The 15,462-nt window shown below is 51.4% G+C and overlaps 1 protein-coding gene across 1 annotated transcript in view; it reads left to right on the top strand.

Annotated features, from left to right (window-relative positions):
* The first annotated feature begins 3,061 nt into the window (after positions 1-3,061).
* The window catches only part of CSMD2 (CUB and Sushi multiple domains 2), a 245,056-nt gene continuing 232,655 nt past the window's right edge, over positions 3,062-15,462 (top strand). Inside the window, 1 exon segment of the mRNA XM_064398686.1 lies at positions 3,062-3,457. Within this exon segment, the coding sequence (XP_064254756.1) occupies positions 3,301-3,457 (157 nt within the window). The 5' untranslated portion in view covers positions 3,062-3,300.

Here is a 15,462-nt window from a genome sequence, read left to right as displayed (position 1 = left end):
CCTTTCCCTATCCTAGGGACACCTTTCCCTATCCCAGGACACCTTTCCCTATCCTAGGGACAGCTTTCCCTGTCCCAGGGACACCTTTTATCCCAGGGACACTTTCCCTTATCCCAGGACACCTTTCCCTATCCCAGGGACACCTTTCCCTACAGGGACACTTTTTTATCCCAGGATCACCTTTCCCTATCCCAGGGTCACTTTTCCCTATCCTAGGGACACCTTTCCTTATAGAGACACTTTTTTATCCCAGGGTCACCTTTCCCTGTCCCAGGACACCTTTCCCTATCCCAGGGACACCTTTCCCTGTCCCAGGACACCTTTCCCTGTCCCGGGACACCTTTCCCTGTCCCAGGACACCTTTCCCTATCCCAGGACACCTTTCCCTGTCCCGGGACACCTTTCCCTATCCCAGGACACCTTTCCCTATCCCAGGGTCACCTTTCCCTGTCCCGGGACACCTTTCCCTATCCCAGGACACCTTTCCCTGTCCCAGGACACCTTTCCCTGTCCCAGGGTCACCTTTCCCTGTCCCGGGACACCTTTCCCTATCCCAGGACACCTTTCCCTATCCCAGGACACCTTTCCCTATCCCAGGGACACCTTTCCCTATCCCAGGACACCTTTCCCTATCCCAGGGACACCTTTCCCTGTCCCAGGACACCTTTCCCTATCCCAGGGTCACCTTTCCCTATCCCAGGACACCTTTCCCTGTCCCAGGACACCTTTCCTTATCCCATGTTGCTCCAAGCCCTGTCCAGCCTGGCTTTGGACACTTCCAGGCATGGGACAACCACATCTTCCCAGTGCCAGCCCCTCCTCACCCTCGCAGGGAAGGATTTCCTCCCCAAACCCAGGGCACAAAGCTGTGCAGCACCTTGGGGACCAGCTGGCATTCCTTGGGAGGAATCAGAGCAGAGTTTCGGCGAGGGGGACGTGAAAAAGTGGGATGATATCAGCGGGAATGTGTCCCTGCAGCCCGGCTGGACTGCGGGTGGCAGTGCAGAGCAGCGTTTGTGTCCCTCGCAGGAATTGTGTGTGTAGGGAGAGGTGATCTGGCAAGGTGAGACTCGGGGTGAGAGACGGGCTGGGAACCCCAGCATCCCTCCCTCGGGGATGAGGAGTTGGGGATGCCAGGGATGGTTTGTGCCGTGCTCATGGCAATTGGCCGTTCCGTGGATAAACGCAGTATTTTTTTCTTAATTATTATTTTCTTAATTATTTTGGAGACAGCTCAACCCTAAACCTCCGGGTTTTTTGGCGGTGCAACCCTACGCGGGAGGAACCCCTGGATTTGCAATAGCTGCGATAAAATGGGATGGCTGGGAATAAAGTGGGAATAAAGGCTCCTCAGTGCCTTTTTTATGCCTGTGGATCATTCCTGGTGCATGCAGGGCTCTTGGCTCAGCCCCTGCCCTGCAGCATCCCCAGCACAGGATGCGATTTTGGGCTGGGGGACATCTCTGCGTGGCGAGGGGACAGCGGCTGGCGGAGCTGTGGCCCCCTGTCCCCGGGGGAGCTGTGCCTGTGCACAATCGGGGCTGTTAGAATTGATGCTGCAGCTTAAACAGACATAAAGCAACTCTTTCATGTGCCAGCCGCGGTTGCCTTGGCTCTTGGCAGCGGCTCCCGGTGTGGGCAGTGCGAGGATTGAAATGCAGAGGGGACGGAGGGAGAGACAAGGAGGATTGAGCCCAGATCTGCGAGCCCTCGATATATAATTTGGGGTGGTTTTTTTTTTGCTGTCAAATAAGCTCATTCAAGGCAGCCGGAACACGGCCGAAGAAGGGGGTTTTGCAGCAAGAAACCGCAGCAAATGCAAAGCCGGGGGAGCAGGGGGGTGGTGGCCACGGGAGCCCCTGAGGTGGCCCCGGCCAGGCCGGGGGGAGCGGCCCGGGCCCGCTCTGGGAACCGCCGGCCCGGCCTCGATCCCGGGGGAGAAATTGGGATGGAAGGGGGGAAAAAAGGGGATAACAGGGCTGGAGAGGGGGTGTGGGGCTGGCAGACACCCCCTGTTCCCCAGGGGTTTGGGGGAGAGCGGCGGCTCCGAGCCCGTCACGAACGTAAAGTCGGTGCTCGGCGAGGAGGGAGGAGGGGGAGGATGCTCGAGCGTTCCAGAGTGCCTTTTTCTTCGTTATTTATTTATTTCCTTAAGCTCTGGTGTCATGTTCGAGTTGTTTTCCTTGTCCCTGGATCTGAGCATCATTAGCAAGATAATGAAGTTCCCGAATGTGGCGTTAAGTGGCTGCATTCCCATTCCTCCCTCCCTCCCTTTTCCCCATCTTGCCTGCAGCTCCAGGGACCGGCGTACCGGGAGATGTTAAAACAAAAACAAGGGGAGGTGCTGCTGGTGATGGGGGAGAAACGGGGCTCTGGCAGCCCTGCCAAGCCCCCCTGTTGGCTCGGGGGAGGGGGCACAGCCTTTCCCACCTCCAGGATGCCCCTGGACCAGTCCCACCAGTATCAGGGAGGACAAGGCACAGACAGGGAGAAGGGAGGGGAGGGGGGGTCTGCCGTGATCTGTGTTTGCCACAAAATTTGCCTCATCACAGAAATTGTGTCAATAGCATCAGGTTGTTTATGGGGGAAAGGGGGGGGGGTGAATAACAGAGAAATGGGGGTGGGGGGCTCGTTCCTTATCAAGAAACCTGGAGTATCAAAAATAAACACGCTGCTGGAGCCCAGGCTGTGGGGCTGAGTGCTGGGTTTGGGGTGGGTAACACAGCATCCCCCCCCCCTCCACAACACCCCCCTGGCCCGGCATCCAGAGAGGGAACAAAGCTCCGGGAACGATTAATCAAGTGGCTTAATAAAAAAAAAAAAAAATTAAAAAAAAAAAAGGAAGTATAAATCCCTGAGGGCTGCGTGGTGCTGGTGGTGGTGCTGCTGCCGAGGAGCTGGCTCTGAGACAGCCACCGGGAGGGACGCGCCAGCCCTCCCCTGCTCTCCTCTCCTCTCTTCTCCTCTCCTCGCCTTCCCTCTCCTCTCCTCTCCCCGAGCTGCTGCCACACTTGGTTCATTCCAGCTGCAGAAGCTCAGAGCCTTCCATGCGGTGGGATTTTTTTTTCTTTCCTCCTCCCGGGCTGAAAAAAAAAATTAAGGGGGAAAAAAAAAATAAATAAAAATCACCAGCCTGACCCGCTTCCCCCTCACCTCCCCCCTCCTCCTTCCTTTCTCCTCTTCATCCAGCCGAGCCGAGGACTATCCCAATCGCCGAGGGGAAGGAAAAAAGGGGAAAAAACCCAACAGCGGCAACCAGCAGACCCCCAGCACGCCCCATTCCTGCCGCTGCCCTTTGACATGCAACCTTCCTTGGGATGGGACCAGCCGGGATGCAGCTGCAGCTTCGGGAGGCACTGGTGGAAACTGGGCATGGTGGCTCTGCTGACGGCGGAGGGCAGCGCCTGGAGCCGGGCACTGCTGCTCTCGCTGGGGCTGCTGGCAGGATCGGCCATGGGTGAGTGCCGCGGGCAACTTCTGCGGGAGAGGTTCCGATCCAGAGCGGCTGCGGGGGCAGGGAGCGCCGCTGGAGCCCGTGCGGGAGCGGGGGCGGCTGGGTGGCACTGGGGTGCTGGCACTGGGGTGCCGGCACTGGGGTGGTGGCACTGGGGTGGTGGCACTGAGCTGTGTGGCACTGGGGTGCCGGCACTGGGGTGGTGGCACTGGGGTGGTGGCATTTTGATGGTGGCAATAGGCTGTGTGGCACTGGGGTGATGGCACTGGGATGATGGTAACAGGCTGTGTGGCATTGGGGTGCTGGCACTGAGCTGTGTGGCACTGGGGTGGTGGCACTGGGATGGTGGCAATAGGCTGTGTGGCATTGGGGTGATGGCACTGGGGTGATGGCACTGTGCTGTGTGGCACTGGGCTGTGTGGCAGTGGGATGATGGTAACAGGCTGTGTGGCACTGTAGTGGTGGCACTGGGGTGGTGGCAATAGGCTGTGTGGCACTGGGGTGTGTGGCACTGAGGTGGTGGCAGTAGGCTGTGTGCCACTGGAGTGATGGTAATAGGCTGTATGCCACTGGGATGGTGACTGGGGTGATGGCAGTAGGCTGTATGGCACTGGGGTGGTGACTGGGATGGTGGCAATAGGCTGTATGGCACTGGGGTGATGGCACTGTGGTGATAGCACTGTGATGGTGGCAATAGGCTATGTGGCACTGGGGTGCTGGCAGTAGGCTGTGTGGCATTGGGGTGGTGGCACTGAGCTGTGTGCCACTGAGGTGATGGTAATAGGCTGTGTGGCACTGGGATGGTGGCACTGGGGTGGTGGCACTGGGCTGTGTGGCACTGGGATGGTGGCACTGGGGTGGTGGCACTGGGCTGTGTGGCACTGGGCTGTCGGCACACTGTGCCCTGGCACCTTGGGCACGGCACCGAGGGTGTTTGATTGATTCAGACCCCTGGAGCTGCATCCTCCGGGAGCAGCAGTCTCCCAGCGCTGCCGTGTGAGAGAGGGTGGCTCTCCATGATCTCATTCCCCTGCTCCGCTGGGTCAGGTTTGGGCTGAGCTGCTTCAGGAGCTGCTGATGTGCAGGATGACTGTGAAAAATACCAGCACTGCTCTCCCCTCTGTCTTTCCCTGGCATCTTAATTCGGGATTGCACTACCCTGCTGCTTGCCCACAGCTGATAGAACAGATTTCTGGATGCCTCGCATGAACATGGAAGCACTTTCCTCCTTTTCCTCCTGCCTTCCCAGTTGAATATCTCTTATATATGAGCTCGCTGGCCTCAGCATCCTGGTTTTTATGAAATATGCATGTTTGGGCTTGAAAGCAGAAGACGACTTGAATTTGGGGGCAGTTTGCTTGTGTCTCCTACCTCATTTCCGCAGCTGCCCTTGCAGCCAAAGCAGATCCAGGGAGTGAAGTTTATTTCTGGTGTAAACAGCAAATATTTAGGGACTGTCCTTCTGTGTGTGTGGGAGGGGGAAGAGTGGGAGAGCCGAGTGCCTGGCAGTGGCTGCTCTCCACACTGTGCAGTGCCCCGATTTCCAAGTTTCCAAGTCCTGTTGTCTTGTCTGCTGTATCCTAGGCTGGAGGAATGTGTGTTTGGGTGTTGATGTGTATGAAAGCTCCTTGGCTTTGGGGTTTTTGTTCTTTTGGGGTTGGGTTTTTTTGTTTTTTTTTGTTTTTTTTTGGAAGAAAAACTTTATCTGGAATGCAAGATTGATTTTATTATGTAAGGCAGGTTTCCTTTCAGGGGCTGGGGGATGAGGATTAACTGCTGCTCCTGAGCACTCTTGCAGTGGAGCTGAACAGTTCTGACTGGGAGCATCTGTTAGGAAAGGCTGTAAACCCACCCAAACAACCTACAGGTCCTTAATAAAGGCAGAATGTTTATTTTGGTGGCTATTTTTCATCTCTTCAGCATGAACATTCAGCCTGTGCACAGAGGAAAACCATTCCAGCAGCTTCTGTTGAGCTTTCCTCATGTGAGCAGACTGATGGAGAGATACCTAAATCCCAGCTTTACTCTACCACGGGCTTACAGCTTTTTCTCTTCTTCTGAGCTGTCTGTGCCTTATTCTTACTGGATCTTCCAGGCTTCACTCTGTACCTCGCTGAGCATTTAATCCTTTCTTCTCAGGCCCCTGGTCCCTCCTGTCTGCATTTTGAGCTCTCTGTTCTGGATCCTTCAGCCAGAGGTTGATGCTCTGGGTTGTTTTGCTTTGTGAGCAGAAGACCTGCGAAAGCTTTTTAGACCTCAGATGGTTTTTTATCTGCATCAGAGCCAGAGGCATTGATCAATAAGTCCTCTCTTTAGATTCTGAAACCCCAGCAAGGATGTTTTTGTGAGAGCAGGATGCCAACTTGGGCGTCAGTGCCTGGTGCTGGGTACACAGGGAGGGAGGGGAGGCACCCACCCTTTGCAGGGTCACGGTGGGTTGGGGGTGCAACCCCAGGAAATGATTTCAGCCTGTGCTGAGTGCTGAACCCCTGTGGAACAAAGTTCCAAGAGCTCCAAGCTCTCCCGTTCCGGGGCTGTGCAGGGAGCAGTAGCCAGCAGTTCCCATAGTGTGGCAGCAGAGCCGTGTGTGTGGAGCCATCAGCAGGAGCTGGACAGAAACAGGGGCAGAAACTCTGCTCCCATCACATCAGCTGGGCCATGCCTGCCCAGAAATGGCTTCTGAAACCCCGCACAGGGCGTGGGGTGCCCTCAGGTGCTGCCATGTCCCAGAGCAGGATGATGATGGAGCTTCTTTGGGGGAAGGATGGAGCTGGAGCGGAGGGAAGGTGGTGCCTGGTGATGGGAACTTCATTGTGGCTTTGTGAGGTTCCCCCTTGGAGTTTGAAGTTTATTGTGGCTGTGGAGGTGCTCTGTGAGGTTCCCCCTTGGAGTTTGAGGTTTATTGTGGCTGTGGAGGTGCTTTGTGAGGTTCTCCTTTCCAGTTTGGAGCTGATTGTGGCTGTGGAGGTGCTCTGTGAGGTTCCCCCTTGGAGTTTGAGGTTTATTGTGGCTGTGGAGGTGCTCTGTGAGGTTCTCCTTTCCAGTTTGGAGCTGATTGTGGCTGTGGAGGTGCTTTGTGAGGTTCCCCCTTGGAGTTTGAAGTTTATTGTGGCTGTGGAGGTGCTTTGTGAGGTTCTCCCTTCCAGTTTGGAGCTGATTGTGGCTGTGGAGGTGCTCTGTGAGGTTCTCCCTTGCAGTCTGGAGGCTGCAGTGATGGTTTCACAGGGATGACACGGGCACAGGGCACTGGATTTGCCTTTGACTGTGGGTTGTGGTGAGCCCAGCCCGGCCTCTGGAGTGTGATGATTCTGGAATTCTGTCTGTTGGGTGGGCACAGTGGTGCTGCTCAGCCCTTTCTGCTGCTTCCTGGGGAATCAGCTCTGCTCCAGCACTGCAAGGTGCATTAGGGGCATGTGTAGTGTGGATAAACACAGATAAAATACATTTTAATGGCCTGTTGAAAAGGGTCTTGACACCATTATTTACACACTGTGCTTCATTCGTTAGCACCTTGCTTGGTACTGGGTTAAGGGAGGATGCACCGGCTTGAAACAGCAGCTCATCAATTTTAAACCCCTGTAATTATTATTTTTTCTCGATGGAAAACTGTTTTTTTCCAGGCTTCTCTTCTCTGAAGAGTGGATGAGCAGCAAGCTGCTTATGAATTTTGTTTATGAATTTAAGATGTGGGCAGGAACAGAGGGCAGAGGAGGTTTCATTGCAGCCATCTCAGCCTGCACTGATAATTCCACTCCCCTGAGGGACCACAAGGGGTTAAAGAACATCCCCACTTGTTTTTAATTAGGTGTGGACCAGTGCTGGAGATGTGAGGAGAGGGTTCATAGGAGGTGCAGTCGGTAAATCTGGGGGTTCTGGATCAAACTTGAATTAAATGTGTCCATCCCTCAGAATCCTCCCAGGGAAATTCTGGGTCCTGCTGAGCTGTGCCCATCCCTTGGATTCCTCCCAGGGAAATTCTGCATCCTCCTGAGCTGTGCCCATCCCTTGGATTCCTCCTTGGGAAATTTTGGGTCCTGCTGAGCTGTGCCCATCCCTTGGATTCCTCCTTGGGAAATTTTGGGTCCTGTTGAGCTGTCCCCATCCCTTGGATTCCTCCTTGGGAAATTTTGGGTCCTGTTGAGCTGTCCCCATCCCTTGGATTCCTCCTTGGGAAATTCTGGGTCCTGCTGGGCTGTGCCCATCTCTCAGATTCCTCCCAGGGAAATCCTGGCTCCTGCTGCTCCCAGGAGCAGAGCTGGGTGTTTCTCCTCTGCTGCTGCCTCCCCATGCCAGGAGCTCCTGGCAGACACCGGGATGGCTCTGGGGGGTTTGATCCATGGATCCCGTGGATGTTTTTTGTGTCCCAGGTGTGGCTGAGCTGTTGACCAGGGGTTGTCAGTGCTGTGTCCCTGTGCAGAGCCGAGCATTCCTCACCCAGGGAATGGTTCCTGCTCTCAGCCACCTCCAGCAGCATTCCAGGGATTTCCAGCCATGGAATTATTGCTGCCCTTCTCTGCTTGCTGAGAGCCCAGCTGGGTGGGAAATGCCAAATTTCACAGCTGTGCTTCTGTTCCTGCTGCTGCCCTCCCAACCCCTGCCAGAATTTGGCCTGGATCTTGACCAGAGGAAATTGTTATGATAATGTTGGGGGTTAGTTGGGGGCAAGGTCAGGCAGCCTTAACTGGTTTTGAGCCCATAGCATTGCAAGAAAAGTCTTTTTAACTCCACTTTTATCAGGAGTATCCTGAGACACAGGGCTGGAGTAATTTTTCACAGGCTTTAGTGAAATTATAACAAAGCTCTGTTTAGCTGAGTGGATTTTAAATAATACTTCTTTACTCTCCTCCATGTTTCCAGGCATTGGAAGGTTCAGAAACGCCATGAATAGGCCTAAATTTAAATTAGGCTTTTTTTTCCCCAACAGAAAATAGAGCAAATTCAAATGGAAGGGGAGAGATAAGACTTTAAGGGCTACAAAAAAAGGGAAATGATTAAGTAGTAAAGATTCTCTACTGCTGGAATTGTTGAGTGCAGCATTGAGCTGTCTCTTTGACATCCACAGCAGCCAGAAATGGCAGAGGTGCTGGAATCCCATTGATTGGCTCCAGTATCCAGCGAGGAATGATGGGAAGGGAAAGGGAATCAGGCTTTAAGGGGACTTTAAACCAGGTGAGGCTTTTTGCTCCACCTGGGGAGAGGTGGGAGCCATCCATCCTGCCTGGTAACTGAGGATTTATGCTCCAGCTCAGAGTTTTAATTTGAGATGTTTCCCTGAAGTCAGTTTAGTGAGAGCTCCAGCTCATCCTTGTCCTGCAGATATTTCAGGGCAGGAGCCCAGCAGGGAGGCTGTGATCCCACCCCAGCCTCTGAGAGCAGAGACAAATCCCTAACAAACGGCTCAGCCTGATCTCCAGAGATTCCTTCCAGCCCAGACCACTCCATGGAATAATTCTGCTTCATGCAGTGCCTTGCACGAGCTTGTTTGGGGAGCTTGGGGCAGCTCAGCTTTAACCACAACATCGTTTTTCCTGGTTTATTCCTCAGTTCTTCACCAAGAAACATGAGGCTCCTTGCTGGGAGGTGATTTCAGTGCAACTCCAGGGTTATTTCCTGCTCTGAGGAGGAGGCTTGCATGGCTTTCAGTGGAATTGGGGGATGGAGATGAGCCCAGGGGTAGCAGCAGGCACAGTTCTGTGTTCACACAGCATTTCTGGGCGAGGGAAGTACGGTGCAATTATGAAAAATGATGTTCTCTGCCTGCAATAAACAGGATGCAGTGCAGGAATCTGCAAAATCTCTGTGCTGCCTCCATGCTCTGCAGTGGCAGCCAGGGCTGGTGGTGGTTAATGTGTAATTGGGACACTCCCATTGATTAAAGGAATCCAATTAACTCTGTTTCAGTGTCTTGGCTCCATGGACGCAGCCAGAATGGAGACTGCAGGGAGCTTGGATGAAATGATTTTACACCTCCCTTGCAAGAGAGTTTTTTTGGTGGTTTCCCTCTTTTTTAATGGGATTTCACAGTGGTTGTGTGGTGTTTCTTCTTGCCAGTGTCAGGTGCATTCCCTGACTGAGCTCTTTGCAATAATTTCCTGTCCTTCCAAGGCAGGCATCACCTGTAGGAATGAACTCCCTGCTTTTGAGTGCACCCTTGGGTTTGATGGATGGACAGAGAACTGGGGGCTGTGTCAGAGTCCTGCTGCTGCTGGTGATTCCCAAGGGGGCAGAAAAGTCATGGAGTGAAGAGGTGTGATGCTGTGACTTCCACTGGAAGAGCATCTTGTCACTGTGGCTGCCAGCGAGGTGTGGGATAAGGGAGTAATTAAAAAAATCAAATCCTGCCCTGTTGCTGACTGCAGAAATCTGCTGGGAAATCAACCCCTGGCCTGTGTTTGGGGGTGGAGGTTTGCAGAGGGTTTGCAGGAGGTAGAACAGGGTGCAGGAGGTGGAACAGGGTGCAGGAGGTGGAACAGGGTGCAGGGAATGGAACAGGGTGCAGGAGGTGGAACAGGGTGCAGGGAATGGAACAGGGTGCAGGAGGTGGAACAGGGTGCAGGAGGTGGAACAGGGTGCAGGAGATGGAACAGGGTGCAGGAGGTGGAACAGGGTGCAGGAACACCCGTGCACCCCTGGTGTTGGTGTGTGAGTTCCCAGCAGTGTCATTACCTGCCCAGTAAGGTGTAAACACCCAAAATCCCGGGATCAGTGAGGTTGGAAAAGCCCTCCCAGGTCACAGAGCCCAAGCTGTGCCCAATCCCCACCTTGTCCCCAGCCCAGAGCACTGAGTGTCACATCCAGGCCTTCTTGGACACCTCCAGGGATGAGATCCCAAACCTCCCTGAGCAGTTCTGATGTCTGACCACCCTTTCCATGCAGAAATTCCTCCTGGATACACCTGGAGGTGGCCCTTGTGTGGCACAGGGAACATTCTGAACTATCAACAAGTATTGTGTGTAATTCTGGAGTGCTGGAGGACTGTGAAAAAGGTGGAAATCACAGCCCAGAGGGGCTTTCTTCCAGTGCTGCTGGAATTCTGCTTGCCAAGCAAAGATTGCCTTAGGAGGACACAAGAAATGCCACCAGTGCCACCAGAGCCAGCCTGGTTTGTGTGGGCACCACCTGGGCAGGACTGGAGCTGCAGCCAAGTGCTCACCAAAAACTTCCTCAATCCTTGCTGGTGTTTCAGCTTCTTCCTCTGTTAATCCTGGGTGTCCTCAGCAGCTCCAACCAGCAGGAAACCCACAGCACCCCATTTCCTGCTGTAAAAAAGCATTTCTGCTCCTGTTTCACTCCTGGGCAGAGCAGTGGGTGCCCCAGGAGCTGCTGGAAGTCAGGGAAGGAGGCAGGAGCAGGAAGGCCTGGCCAAGGTCACCCATCAGGAGCAGCCTGGATGTCACTCCTGCGTCATCCCACGCTGAGCACCAGCACGGGAATGTGATGCTGCAGCTCCTGAGGTGGTTTTTGAGAAGCCTCCCTGCTGCAGATGAGGTTGGAGCTGTGTCTGTGAAAGGCATTTCACAGTGGTTACACTGGAACAGAACAATTCCTGCATCCATTTATCAAAATGTCTGTGATTCCCATTTCCAGACAGATAAAACAACGGTGAATCTCAAATAAAGGTGTCTTTGTCCAGAACACTTGAACACAAAACAAAGGGAAGATTTGTTCCTCTGACCTCTGCAATGGGAAGTCTGTTCTGTCCTGGTGAAATGGCTTTATTTGGGTTTCATCCACCTACATTTGTTTCAGTGGAGCATTTTACCTGGTCCCCAGCTGTCACTTCAGTGCAGACCAGGGCACGGTCACAGCCTGACAATCCCAGCCCCAGCTGCATTGGAAGGTGCAAGGAGGGCTGGAATAGGCAGGAAAGATGAGTTAATCACAGGCAGAGAATTAACCACAACTGGGGATTTGCTGCTCCAGTGCTCTGCTGTTATTTGCACACTCCCCTGACTTTTGCAGGGGTTGTCAGAGCCCAGTTCCTGCTGCCTCCCGTGGCTGGGGGCACTGGGGGATCCAGCAGGGTCTGAGCCTCACTCACTCTGCTTCCCTTCCCCATCCCTACAGCAGGGATAAACAGAATTTGCAAAATGATTTACAGATTTATTCTGCAGAGGGGGAGAGAGAGAGAGAGATCTTGGGATGTTTGTGAGGAGCTTTCAGCAGGTACAAATTGCACCGGGTTGATTAACTGCTCAACTTTTCTGCGCTCTTGGTTCTCTCCCTTGATTGCGTGGAGTGAATTCAACCATTTCATGTACAATTTGGGATTAATTGTGAATGACATTTTGAGGTGAAAGTTGTCTGTCTGCCGCTGAACTTCAAGTAGTATTGTCAAAAAAAGTCAGGAATGAAACCAGCTGCAGTTTCTGTTGCAGGGAGGATTTGCGCAGCTCCTGTAATTCGTACAAAATTGCCTTTACACTTTTTTATACCTTTAGATCCATGTTTTATGCAAAGACTGCAGCTTTTAAAAGCAAAGTGTGCTCACTAGAGGTGGGGAGGTGGGAGGTGTGCACTGAGAATTTGCCAGATGCATCAGGGAATTGGATCCTGGGCTTTAGAGCAGCAGGATATTGGCAGAGAGGATGCTCTGGACCTTCTGAATTTAACCTGCCACACACTCTGCCTTTGAAGCAGTTGCTTAAATTATGTGAGCTCCAGCTTCTTGTCTATGGAGGGGGAAAAGTAGTGCTGTACTAATAGTATTATCTAATTAATTATGAAGATGAATGCCTGCAGGATGGCAGAGATCAAATGGAGAACTTGTTTCCTTGTTACGGTTCCTGTTATTTATCAGCAGTTTATCAATATTTTGTTTAGTTAATTTAGTGAAAGCAGAGTTTGAAATAAGATTTTTTTCTTTTTGGTGGCATTTATGTCATTACTTTTGGAGTTGCATGGCCTGAGGTGGAGTTTATTCCCTGAGAAAAACAGGAGGAGTGGGATTTTAGCCACAGGAAGTTTGCTGAGGAGCTTTGTGGTGGGGAGTGATGTGGTGGGGTGTGGTGGCTCACAGGGGGACACATCCTGTCCCAAATCCTTCTCTTTCCACATCTTTAAATCCATGAATCCCAGCAGGATTCTCTCCTCTTCTCACTGCTGTGGGCAAAGGAAGCTCTGCACCTTGCAGGGGCTGTGGAGAGCTGGTAAACTCAGGGGTACAGAAAATTGCAGCTCATTTCTCCTCTGACAAAAGCACAATTCAATGTTCCTTTCCCCTTTATCCACCAAATAATAACACCCAGAAAAACACATTTCCTTCTGGAAAGGGGAGGGAAAAAAAAAATCCCATCCTGCAGGAGGATAATGGAGCTGGTGCTTTTCCAGAGGTGATGCCATTTTTTAAAGATGCTCCTTGCATCCCACAGCATATTGTTTATATCCCTCTATTGTTGTTTTGTCTCCATTAGGGAAAGGTTAGGCACGGATCCTGGACACTGGGCAGCTGTCAGCAGCATTCCCAAGGGGCTCTCATTAAAGTTAAGCACCACTTGGGTTGTTAATATTAAAATAAGGTTCACCTGCTGGAATAATGAAGGGTTTGAAGGATGGGGAGTTTGTCCCTCATTGTGTGGGGACTTTTTTTAAATTTTTCATATATTTGTAATCCTGCAGTTCTTTAGTGTAGAACTCCAAACTCCTCACACAGTGGGAGCTGCTGCTCTCCCATTTTGGGCAGACACAACAATTCCTCTCCAGGCCTGGCAATCAAGGACAACTCCAGCCCCAAGAGATGGAACCAAAAGTGAGTTGGGGGGAGGAAACTTGGGGTCAATGACTTCATTACCTGAAGTCATTAACCAATACCAATTAATTAATTGGAATTAATTAACCCCCAATATGCAAATGGGCCAAACTTATAAAAGTGTGAAAATCCATGATCCATTGTCCATTTTTTGGGTGCAGCCCCTGGGGGGGCTTTGTCTGCCCTAAATGCCCCTGAAGGCCCTCAATAAATAGAACTGCTTTTTGTTCCCTCAATTTTGTCTGGTCTCTGTTTTTAGGTGGCCCCAAAAGGCATCACCAGTGTTGGGCCTTCCTTCCCAGGGTTGGGTTTGGCACAAGCTCTGGAGGCAGCAGCCCTGGGCTGACCAGAAGGACAATCTGCCCCCTCTGAGGGCTCCCCATACCTCTCTGCAGCCCCTGGTGTCCTGTCCTGCAAATTCTGCAGCTCCTCAAAGGTGTTAACCCAGCTGGATTGGGATTTCTCTACTTTGGTGGGGGATTTAATGAAAATCTGATTTTAAAAGCCCCATCAGAGCTCCTGTGCTGAGGGAACAAGGTGTGGAATTGTCCCCATGCTGGCAGTGGAGCCCAGAGACAAAACCCAGTGAAGTTCTTTTTGAGTGAAGTTCCTTGGACTTGATAAAAAAGGGAGAAATCATCCCCTGGAAGGGTGGGGAGGGGCTGGGATGGAATTCCCAGAGGAGCTGGGGCTGCCCCTGGATCTCTGGAAATGTCCAAGGCCAGGCTGGACGGGGCTTGGAGCACCTGGGACAATGGAAGGGATGGGATGAGGTTTAAGGTCTCTTCTGGATGGGATTGGATGAGATTTAAGGTCTCTCATCAACCCAGACCATTCCAGGGTCCTGTTTTTAACTTTGCCCTGGTGTCTCACTGACCCAGGGCCCTTCTCCAGTGGCACAGGCAGGGCTGGTTCTGACCCTGGGCAAAAATTTAAGGGAGAAAAACCAACCCTGCAAAGTCCCTGCTGTTGTCACCTCTTGGTAAACACCTGCACTTCTTCCTACCGAATTAACTAAATTCATTTAATAAGAGCAAGTTCATTTTGCTGGATTTAAAATGCCAGCTTAGGGGAGGCTCTGTCATTTATTCCTCCTGGGAGCACTTCCCAATCTTAAATTAGAGAACAAATGATGACCTTTTTTTACCCAGGAGTCCAACACTGAGGGCTGTTACAGGGAGTTTTTTGCCTTTTCTTCCATGAAATGCAGTTAACAAATGAGACTTTTGACAAAAAAATCCCCAATTTGAATGTACAAGTCGATTCAATTCACCCCCTGTTAGCTCCTTGATTGAGAGCTATGTAGATTGAAGAAGAAAGGTATTGATCTGCTTTGGGGATTGAAAACTAAGATGAAGTGGAATATGTCTGTGGGTGAAAATGAGGTTTTAAATGGATGGAGGAGGCGAGAGAAAAAGAAAATACAATGTAATGTTAATAGGAGGGAGTTCTGGGTTTCTCTGGTGGTTCTACAGAGGTGGAGAGGTCACAGGATGCAGAAGTTGTACAAGTAATGGGAAATCAGTGCTTGGCACAAGAGTTTTTCTAAATTGGGTCAAAACAGCACAAAAAAAGCTGGTTTTGGGCTATCAGAGCATCCATCAGTTCCCAGTTCTGTTGGGACAGAGGGACATCCCTTGTTGGACAGAGCTCCCAGCTTTCAGTGCCCACAGCTGATCTTTAACATCCCCTCCAAACCATTCCCCAATTCCCTGAAATAATAATTGAGGCTTTGCCATTGTAAACGTGAAACTCACGTCTAAATGGACTGAGAAATTCAGCATAATTGAAATGTTTCACTCTTTCTCCAGATAATCTGGTAGGAGCCTTTTGTAGCTATTATTCTTTGGGGCATGTGACTGGCTTGTTTTTTTGGCTCATTGGGTGAAGTGAATTATTAACTTTTATTTATTAACTTTCCTCTGTACTGTCAACTCCAGGTGACTTTCATTGATTGCTCAAGGTGACAAGGAGGCATTAGGTAATAAATATCAAGTGCTGCAATACTTAAAGGAAGTGAATATGAAAGTGCTGTTAACGGAATCAAGTAAAAATTGGATTTATATCCTAACAAAAATTCCCAGGAGAAATTGCTTTCTGTTGGACTCTTTTTGTAATTCAAATCCAATCACACAAGTGTGAGCTGCTGTAACACAATTGCCTGGCAGAGGGGTTTGTTGGAAGATCTCAGAGCACTTGTAAACACAGAGAACATTTCACTTTGCAGAGCGTGGGGAGATGAGAACGGTGGTGCAAGAGT

The sequence above is a fragment of the Passer domesticus genome, chromosome 24, assembly GCF_036417665.1.
Source record: "Passer domesticus isolate bPasDom1 chromosome 24, bPasDom1.hap1, whole genome shotgun sequence".
In the NCBI taxonomy this organism is placed as follows: domain Eukaryota; kingdom Metazoa; phylum Chordata; class Aves; order Passeriformes; family Passeridae; genus Passer; species Passer domesticus.
This window is presented reverse-complemented; position numbering and strand designations above follow the sequence as displayed.